Source organism: Zingiber officinale, unplaced genomic scaffold, assembly GCF_018446385.1.
Source record: "Zingiber officinale cultivar Zhangliang unplaced genomic scaffold, Zo_v1.1 ctg210, whole genome shotgun sequence".
Taxonomy (NCBI): Eukaryota; Viridiplantae; Streptophyta; class Magnoliopsida; order Zingiberales; family Zingiberaceae; genus Zingiber; species Zingiber officinale.
Genome location: NW_024589892.1, coordinates 158103 through 168392, shown reverse-complemented (window position 1 = coordinate 168392; position 10290 = coordinate 158103). Strand labels below are relative to the sequence as shown.

The 10290-nt window shown below is 36.3% G+C and overlaps 1 protein-coding gene across 3 annotated transcripts in view; it reads left to right on the top strand.

Annotated features, from left to right (window-relative positions):
• The first annotated feature begins 9873 nt into the window (after positions 1–9873).
• The window catches only part of LOC122036797, a 44402-nt gene continuing 43985 nt past the window's right edge, over positions 9874–10290 (top strand). For 2 of the 3 annotated variants that reach the window (XM_042596216.1, XM_042596215.1), the window contains exon 1: positions 9880–9996. In XM_042596216.1, coding sequence (XP_042452150.1) covers positions 9894–9996 — 103 coding nt within the window. In that variant the 5' untranslated portion in view covers positions 9880–9893. Of the gene's footprint in view, positions 9997–10290 lie in introns of all 3 variants that reach the window. The other variant, XM_042596217.1, reaches the window with a different exon arrangement.

Below are 10290 nucleotides of genomic sequence, written 5' to 3'. Positions count from 1 at the left end.
CCCTATTACCTATCACCATGAGAAGTGGCTTATCATCGCCATCTTCGCTGGTATAGCCAACTAATCTAGAGAGCAGACATCCTACTCTATTCTGTTCTGACCAAAGCTAAATGCCAATCTATCTCATGTATATGAAAACACTGATCAAACTAGGACAAGTGAATGAGCTCCAGTATTTAGTGACAAGATAGGATAAACTCTTCCCCCAAGTGTTTCCTGCCTAACTGATATTTAGACATGTGAAAGCATTCAATTTTTTTTTTTCTGTAAAGTTAGTAAAGTGACCGTTAAACTATAGAAATGAGTTATACCAATAGCCGATATATTATACAAAAATGACCAAATCAATCTCTCTTCTCCTTTTACTTTTGCTTTTCTGTCAAGCCCTCATCCTTCCTCTTTTTAAAGAAGATGATGCATTAGTTAGTATTAGAGCAGGGCAGCATTGTGCCAGCAAGAATAGGGAGAACTTTCATAGGAAGATTGACTGTCATTGAAAGAGCTAAGTTGCTATTGAAGCTTGTTGAAGAGATAGATAGAACAAACTTTGACGGCCTTGGAGTCGAGAAATCTTCTTCCTCCAATGTGATATATAAAATAAATCAAGAGGGAGCATCATTTGGAGTTTCATTAAACCTTGAAGGGATTGTTGAACTTGAGGGGTAACAAGTATATTAATACAATTCACCAAAAAGCATGAACCAAGAGCTACCTTACCATCGTATGCTTCTCATCATTTTGATGTCAAGATACCTTATCTAAATAAGTCCTGATCTCAAGATGCTACTAGAGATGTCACATGGAAGGTGAAAGTTGATATTTTAGAGTTTGATGGAATTCCAAAAAGAGCTATTGATTGGCTATTTGTAACCGAAGAGTATTTTGATTGGTATCACATTGCAGATGCAATTCTAGTTTGATTTGCCAAAGTTAGAAAATTTGAAGGACTCCTAAAAGTGCAATTGAAGCTTGAAAGGTATTGAAGACGATATTAGAAAGTTGGGGAAGGCACACTTATACCACCAAATTGAAATTTGAATATATGAACTTGTCACTCTTAGACCGGAAGCAATAAAATATATGCAAAAATTTAATAATATCAAAACTTGAAGCCATGTTGTGGAAGATCTTTACGTCTCGCTTGATTTAAATGAGGATTGACCGAACTCTTTAGACAATCTAATGTAACACCAAGTTTGAATAAAACTCACATAAAACTATACTAATTGATGCTATACAGAGGATAATTATTTCAAAAATATAATAAACATTGTTTAATTCATTTTGATGCAAGTTGTGTGCGAAGGCATGCAGAGTATTTATTAACAATTTAACATGATACTTGTTAGTTAAATGCATATATAAAAGATTATTTGTGTGTTAATCATAGTGTTTTGCTAATTTATGGGAATAATACATTTCGCCTATGACACGGATCTCAAACCTTGCATGAGGGTTTGGAAGTCCTTTTTGTAGAACGATTAAATGGCTTATTCTTCTAAAATTAATTTATTTCCTAATTATATGGCAAATGATGTAATATAATAAACATAAATTTTTTAAACTTTTTTAAGACTAACTTGGCTTAGGAAATTTAAGTTGGTTACAGTATAAAAATTTAATTTTCGTTTTATCAAGGATTCAAATTTCAAAAGGAGAATAGATGTTAAATGAAATGCAAAATGGAAAAGCGGTTGAACATTATGATATTCCAATAGAGGTATTGAAGTGTTTAGGGAAACAAGGTATTAAACGACTTGCGAAGTTATTTGATTGAAATTGAAGAAAATGCCTAATTTAGTGGAGAGTAACTAGTCTAGTGCCCCTTGTAAAAACAAGGGAGGCATAAATTTTTTTGCAAATTATAGTGACATTAAGCTAATGAGTTATAGGAAACTTTGAAAAAGAGTGATAGAAAAAAGATTATGGAGACGACGATAGAAGTTATACATCTTCTCAACAATTGATTGAAAAGTATTATGAAAAGAAGGAAAACTTACATGGTATTTATTGATAAAGCTTATGATAGTTTTGAGAAAAATTATGTTGAGAATTATAGAAAAAAAGATGCTAGCGGTGTGTATATTGAAATAATTATGGATATATATGAGAATGTAATGTCAGGAGTGAAGCTTTAACACAGATTAACCAAAATATTTATTATAAAAATAGGATTATATTAATGATCAACTTTAGGTCCATATTTTTTACACTAATCATGAATGAACTCAGGAGACACATTCAAAACATGTTATTATGGTGCATGGTACATGTAGTATTAAATCTTAGCGAGAAACATTGGAAGTAAAACTTTTAAGGCATAGTAGAGTAGAGATAGAATAAATAGAATTTAAGTTAAGTAAATAGATATAGCAAGATAATTATTAAGGTAGGAGATGATAATTTATTTGTAATTGAGAATTTTAAGTATTTAGGATTGTTTTTGCTGTAAAAGGATGGACGGGTTGATAGAAATGTGTTACATAGAATACAAACAAATAGTTGAAATAGAATAAGACATCATATGTTCTATGTAAGATACCTCTAAAACTTAAACGAAAGTTCTATAAAATGAGGGTTAGACTTAGTATGCTATATGGAGTTGACTGTTAGACTATGAATCAAACAAATATAGAGGGGTCGATAGAAATGTGTTACATAGAATACAAGCAAATAGTTAAAATAGAATATGTCATCATATGTTCTTTGTCAGATACCTCTAAAATTTAAACGAAACTTAAATGAAAGTTCTATAAAATGAAGGTTAGACTTAGTATGTTATATGGAGTTGAATGTTAGGTTATGAATCAAACACATGAGTAGAAAATGAGAGTTGTAGAGATGAGGATGTTTAGGTAGATGTGCGTGTTGGGACTTTGATCACCGGCTAGAAGGGTGAATAGCCAATCATCCACGTCGTTTGCTTTCCTACACTTGTTAGTGCAGCGGAAATACAAAACAAGTATGAAGGCTAAAGACAAAAATAAAGAAAAACACAAATCCTAACATGTTTTGTTTAACGTGGGTCGGAGATGATGCTCCTATTCCACGGCGTGTCCGTAAGGTGGATGGTCCCTCAATCCGTTGGTGGATCAATCCCTGGAACTTTGGTTAGCTTAAGTCTCTTTTCGGTGGAGAAATCTCACCACAACCTTGATCAAGAGCACTTGAATCATGAGAAGTTGGAGACTCTAATTAGGAGTTAACCATCTCTAATTTGGTCACCCAAGCCTGCCATCCCAGAGCTTGGACAGTCGACTGACCTCTATGGAAAATCGATCGTTACACCCTAACGGCTCAATACCAGTCGACTGGTGTCAGGACCCCAGTTGATTGGTGTCAGGACCTAGTCGACTGGTGTCAGGACCAGTTGATTGATGAACATACCAGTCGATTGGTCACCCTAGGTTGAGCAAACAGAAGCTTACACTTGTGTTTCTCAACTACTAGTCGATTGGGACATATACCAGTCAATTGGTAAACCCTAAACCTAGGGTTTTACCCCGAGTTCAATCACTCATGCACTTGTCCTCACCCACACAACTTGACCTTGCCTTCTAACCTCCTTCATTAGCCTTGCGTCCCTCAGATGCTTCCACATCCTGCACGCTTTGCCTTTAAGTGCTTCCTTCGGCCTTTTCCTTGTTGTCGGGTCTTCCATTGCCAAGAAGCCCCTCACTCCGGGACTTCATTCTTTGCTAAGTCATACTTGGATTTATGTTTCCAAGACTACACACTTGAACTTAACACCTTTGCCAAGTCACATTTGGACTTACGTTGACAAGACTACACACTTGGACTTACACCGCCAAGACTCCACGTGGACTTTGCTTTACCAAGATCACACTTGGACTTTGCTTTGTTGTACCTGCATCCTGCACACTCACAAGCGCATATCAAATACAACGATAATCTAACTTAAACCTTTGCCCAAATATTAAAATCTTAGGTCACACTGATTGCTGGTACAATCTCCCCCCTTTTGATGTTTGGCAACCCGGTTAAGTTAGGAAAACATATAATGCAATAACATGCAAATAAATATGTAATCTTCTTATGTATATATCATGAAATCTAATCCTAACCTCCCCCTTCACTTAACTCCTCCTTGAGCTAGGATTTCTTGTAAAGGTATTTAGATTTTCCACGTAAATATAAACTTCTTGTTTGCCATATATCAAAAAGAGCTCCAACAATATTCCAATTATTTGACTCTTTTACCTCTAATGATCATAATCATCATGTATTAATTATCCATAAGATTACGTACATGTATACCATCCTTATGGTCATTTTCTATTGTTGAAAATAATTTCAAATTATATCAGTTGACTACTATAGTTTCCAATCGACTGCTCTCATTGACACAAACTCACATAATCATTCAGTATTCGATGAACAGTGTCATTAGTCGACTTGTAAAGTTACCAGTGCACCTTATTTTAGCTCAAAATATATTTTTGAACCCAATTTTAGAAATGCACAAGAAATACCTTCAAAAATTTATAAATTTTGTGGAGAGGTCTGTTTTACTTTGAAAAAATATATTTAAAAATATATATATCACGGATCCCAAGATTGACATAAAATCCAAAACTATGTAAATGGTTTAATTGAATCTTGACCTAAAGTCTTAATTGTAGCTTCCTCTTGATGTATTTACCCATACTAAATCATAATGCATCCCTAGCATTAGTTTATATAACATCTATATATCTAAACCATTTTCATGCAATATGACTCTCATTTCATATTTCTTGCATGACAACTTATCTCAATTGTGTCAATTCCTTGGATTTAAGACTCAAGTCCGTCTTTGAACCACTTTGCACACTTCATGACTCTTCTAGAATCCCAAGCAAGGTCCACTTGAGATCCATTGACCATGAGTCCCCATTTGACTTTTTGAGCTACCCTAGAGCTCTTAACCTTAACCACCTCCCTAGGTGACTCATCTAAAAATACGAGATCACAACAGTGCACTTCAGGTGATGATTGGTCAACTCATTTGACCTTCTTCTTCTCAATCTTAGATTTTCCCTTGTGGTTGATCTCTCCTTGCCTTTCAATGACTTTCCCTTGTCATTTTTTGACCTCTCCTTGCTATAGCACCATAGCATATCACTCTTCTCTAGCGTTCGAGGATCCCCCTTACCATTTGCACTTGCAATTATTGCATGTGACCTCCTTTTATCCTTAGGGAACTCTACTATAGCATACCTGCCAAAGTGCTCCATGGGTAACTTCCCCCTTACCCTTGTTTGATGAAGACCGGTATCCCAAACCGGATCTATCACCATTGGGTCTTTGACTACCCAACTTCATACCTAATCCCTTAGATCTAATATTGAATCTCTCAAGAGATTTCTCTAACCTATCAAGCTTTTCCCTTAAAGCTTGATTCTCCACTTCTAGTTTTCTAATCCTAGAATTAATATGTCCACCTTGGATACTCCTAGACCTACCCTTCCTAGGCATGTGTCTCCCCTTCTTGGGATTAACACCTAGGTTTTCTACCACCTTCCTCTCCTTAAGCAAAGTGAATTGTTTTTTTTTGTTAGGTCTAACCTTAGAATATGATTTCCTAAGGTTATCCACATTGTTGGCTCTATTCCTATCGTTATACCTAAATCCAAAATTATGTATGCGTAAATAACCTACATTGTTATCTCTAGCATGCATGTCCCTAAAACTTGAATTAATATTAGAATTCAAGATCAAGTTAGGGATTACCTTCCTGCCTACCATCAGAGCTGCTTCTTGACATGAGCATCCACATGACTTCATTCTTCTCCATTGCTTCAATTGGTCCATCTTCATGAGCGCTTCCTTCCTTAGGCACTTTGTGTGGCAATGTCCCCCTTTCACCACACGTGAAGCAAATGATGTGCCACTTCTTCTTGACACCATCTTCCTACAATCCACATTAGATTCTAAATGAATTTTAGTGGGTTTAGGGTTTACCTGCTTTACCTTCTTGAGCGAAGGACATCTATTCTTATAATGTCCCATTTTCCCACACTCAAAACTCTTGATGTGGTTCTTCCCGCTCCTCCCGGTAGATGAGGTTGGGGGTTGAACTTCTTAGACTTCTTCCTCACTTGTTTTGGACTCTTCTTCACTTAAAGATGTGGACGGTTCCACTTTTTCCTCTTCGGATGTTGAGCTCGTCTCCACATTCGATTGATCCTTCTCCTCCTCTTGGAACAATGAGGCATTCTCCTTAGGCTCCTCCACTTCTTATGCTTGTGTAGGATCTTCATGAAGAGCAAACACTTTGCTCCATAGCTTATGAGCACACTTGTACTCACTTACACGCAATACAATATTAGAAGGTAATAAATTCAATATAATTCTAATTACCTTCTTATCCGTCTCCGATTGTAGCCTTTGCTCCTCGGTTCAATACTGCGGCTGGAGGCGCTTCCCTTTTTTGTCCGTTGGAGCTTCGAAAGGAACTTCTAACGCGGTCCAATGATCCCAATCCAATTGGAACCAAGTCTCCAAACGCTTCCTCCAATACACAAATCTTCTCGATCGTATGGAGGTGGGATTCGGATATCCCATCCTAATGGTCCTTCCGCCTTCATCTTCTTCCTCTAGCACGTGCTCCTATAGGCGGTTAGTCTTTCAAGAGCGTTTCTTGCTCTGATACCAATTGTTGGGATCTTGATCACTGGCTAGAGGGGAGTGAATAGCCAATTACCCACGTTGTTCACTTTTCTACACTTGTTAACGCAGCGTAAATACAAAACAAATATGAAAACTAAAGACAAGAATTAAGAAAAACACAAACCCTAACACATTTCATTTAACGTGGTTCAGAGATGATACTCCTACTCCACAGTGTGTCCGTATGGTAGACGATCTCTCAATCTGTCGGTGGATCAATCCCTAGAACTCCGTCTAGATCAAGCCTCCTTGTCGGTGGAGAAACCGCACCACAACCTTGATCAAGAGCACTTGGATCACGAGAACTTGGGGACTCTATTAGGAGTTAACCACCTCTAATTTCGTCACCCAAGCCAACCATCCCAGAGCTTGGGGGAAAACATCCAAGATGTTTTCTCGCTACCATTTAGTAAAGTCACCAGTCGACCGACCTTTATGGAAAATCAATCATTGTACCCCAACGGCTGAATACCAGTCGACTGGTGCCATAGTCAGTCGACTGGTTCACTTCGGTTGAGAGAACAGAAACATTTTGTTCTCTCCAGTTGACTTACTCGATTGGATCAGTTGACTGGTCACCCTAGGCTCAGCAAACAGAAGCTCACACTGTTTCTCAATCACCAATCGACTAGTAAACTCTAAACCTATAGTTTTACCCTGAGTACAATCACTCATGCACTCATCCTCGTCCGCACAACTTGACCTTGCCTTCTAACCTCCTTTGTTAGCCTTGCATCCCTCAGATGCTTCCCCATCCTTCACGCTTTGCCTTTAAGAGCTTCCTTCTGCCTTTTCCTTGTTGTCGGGTCTTCCATTGCCAAGAGGCTCCTCACCTCGGGACTTCATCCTTTGCCAAGTCACACTTGGACTTACGTTGTCAAGATTACACATTTGGACTTACACTTTTGCCAAGTCACATTTGGACTTACATTGCTAAGACTACACACTTGGACTTACACCGTCAAAACTCCATTTGGACTTTGCTTTACTAAGATTACACTTGGATTTTGCCTTGTTGTACCTATATCCTGCACACTCACAAGCGCATATCAAATATTACATTAACCTAACTTAAATCTTTGTCCAAATATCAAAACAATCACACTGATTGCTCCAACAGTGCGAACATACAAGAATGAATAGTATAAGAAATGACACACATTAAAAAGAAAGTCAATGTGTCATTTATTGAACAAAAGATCCAAATGTTTTTGAGATAGTATGAATATGAACTCAGGTTGCTAATAAATATCCTAGTTAAGTGATGTGAGACTATAATCAATACATACATTAATCGAGAAAGAGAGAGTAAGGAAGACTTTGTTAGTGATAAAATGGAATAAAGTTTATTTAAATATAGATGAGGATATAGTAGGGGATCGAATCCAATGACAGGAATGACATAGGATGATTCATATAACATGACCTCACTTAATAGGATAAATGCTTGGTGTTGTTGTTGTTTTGACTACTTTAAAATTAATAAAAAACATACAAAATTTAAAACTTCTTGATTGAAAGTTTTAGATTAAACTTTCTAATTTTAACCTTATCTTAAGCTTGAAATTAATTCTTTTCTCCCCAACCAAGGAAAACTTGACTCTAGGTGGGTTAACATCTTTCTTTGATTTACTTTTCTAAGCATAAGGAGCAATTGCACCATCAATTGTGCTTAGCATGGTATTTTCATTATCATTCCTTGGTGGAAATTGGTGTAAGGAACTAGACTTTTTGTTCTCTCATTTTAGTTTTAGGGATTTCAGCCATGATTCTATTTTCTTCCGCTTGGTCACCCTTTTCGGTTACTAAGAAATGTTGCAACTAAACAATACGTGGAATGCCCTCTGTGGCTCTTTTGCGGAAATGTTAATATATAAGCATGACAACTTGCATGCTTTTAGTTGATTACTATATCCTTTAATTTGAAAATTGAATTGATGGTTAAGTGAACATTAAAATTAATTTTTATCATTGTCAAGATTTAAAATTTTGAGCCATGCTAAAGTTTTGTCCTTTGATGGGAATGATACTAGTTTGGTATTATGCCGATATTTCGATGTATGGTGTAGTAATGAATTGGAGTTGAAGAAAGGAAATGAAGAATAGGAAGGAGATTGTTTATCTTATGGTTTTAAATCTTCTACCATGAGACAAAATAGTCAAAATACATTATCCCGAGATATTATTGAAACTCAATACCACTCAGCATAGACAATGTTATTCCTTTGCTTCATCTCCTTTATCTTTCAACTTTCAAAGCGTTGACATGATATTGCTACTTCTCCTTCATCTTTCAACTTTTAATCTGCCACCAATGCTATACATCTAAGCATTGTCATGATATTGTAATAGGATCTTTCGAATCAAAAATCGAAATTATAACACAGATCGATATTTTGAGTGCTGAGTAGTATCGAGTTTCGATGATTTATTAGAATAATATGATTCATTGTTTTGCCGGGCATGATACGAGATTTTAAACCACAATCACATTACGATGAGAGAAGGGGAGCCTTGACGCAACGGTAAAGTTGTTGCTTTGTGACTAAAAGGTCACGGGTTCGAATCTAGAAACAACCTCTTACAAAAAGCAGGGTAAGGCTACGTACAATGGATCTTTCCTCGGGATCCCACATAGCGGGAGATTCGTGCATTAGGCTGCCCTTTAATCACATTACGATGAGAATGAATATAAATGCTTTTGAAGGGTCAATCAATTTTGGAATTGACATAAGTAATTAATTTTGAGAAAGATTTAATTATAATTTTAAATGTATTATCAATCATTGAATACCTTATATATTTGTATATATATGTTTATGAAGTCTATCTTATATTAGCTTCAAGGATCTTATTCTATCTTACACTAATGACATTTTAAGTAAATATTACGATCTGGGTATGTTGTTTTTTCTTTCTAGCTTCCATTTCCTTTTGTTTAATTTCTTATCTGTCCGTTTGAGCTATGCTTAGTCTTATGTGGAAGTACATTCCATATTATAGAAAATGGATAAAAATCATGATTGTGTTTTCTTCCATGCCTTCTTTTGTATCAAATGTTTTATTCAGGTTATAGTAACCACTGCACTTTCATAGATTCCCTAATTGGGGGTCGGCCTGAAATATGTGGTACTACTCAATTAACAAACCATCTGATCTAGACATGTCTTCCTTAACTTGAACCTGTGGTTGGTTTTCCAGATCTTTGGATATGCTTGCTGATGTTAATCTGGCAGAAGAAGGCATCTTATTGTTGCTGTTTGTTTGTGTTCATGAAATGTGCTGTTGTATCGATAGGGACGCTGATCTTGCATCAGTATCTAGGTATGTTTTTTTATGACTAATGAGATAATATTTATTGTATGATTAATAATGAGTTCCATGGCCAATACACCAGACATCTTTGACTCTGCATGTGCTTGTTATTTTAACCATTAATATTTATTTACTGTTGTTAATATCTTGCATTATGTCACAAAACATGTGCTTCGGAGGCGCTAGGGCGAGCGAATCGCCTTTTGCCACCACAAAACATGTGCTTGAACTATTCTAAGTGTGGTGTTATGAATTTTTATATCTCAAATTTAGTTTCAAATCAGAAAGATGTTTACGGCTCTC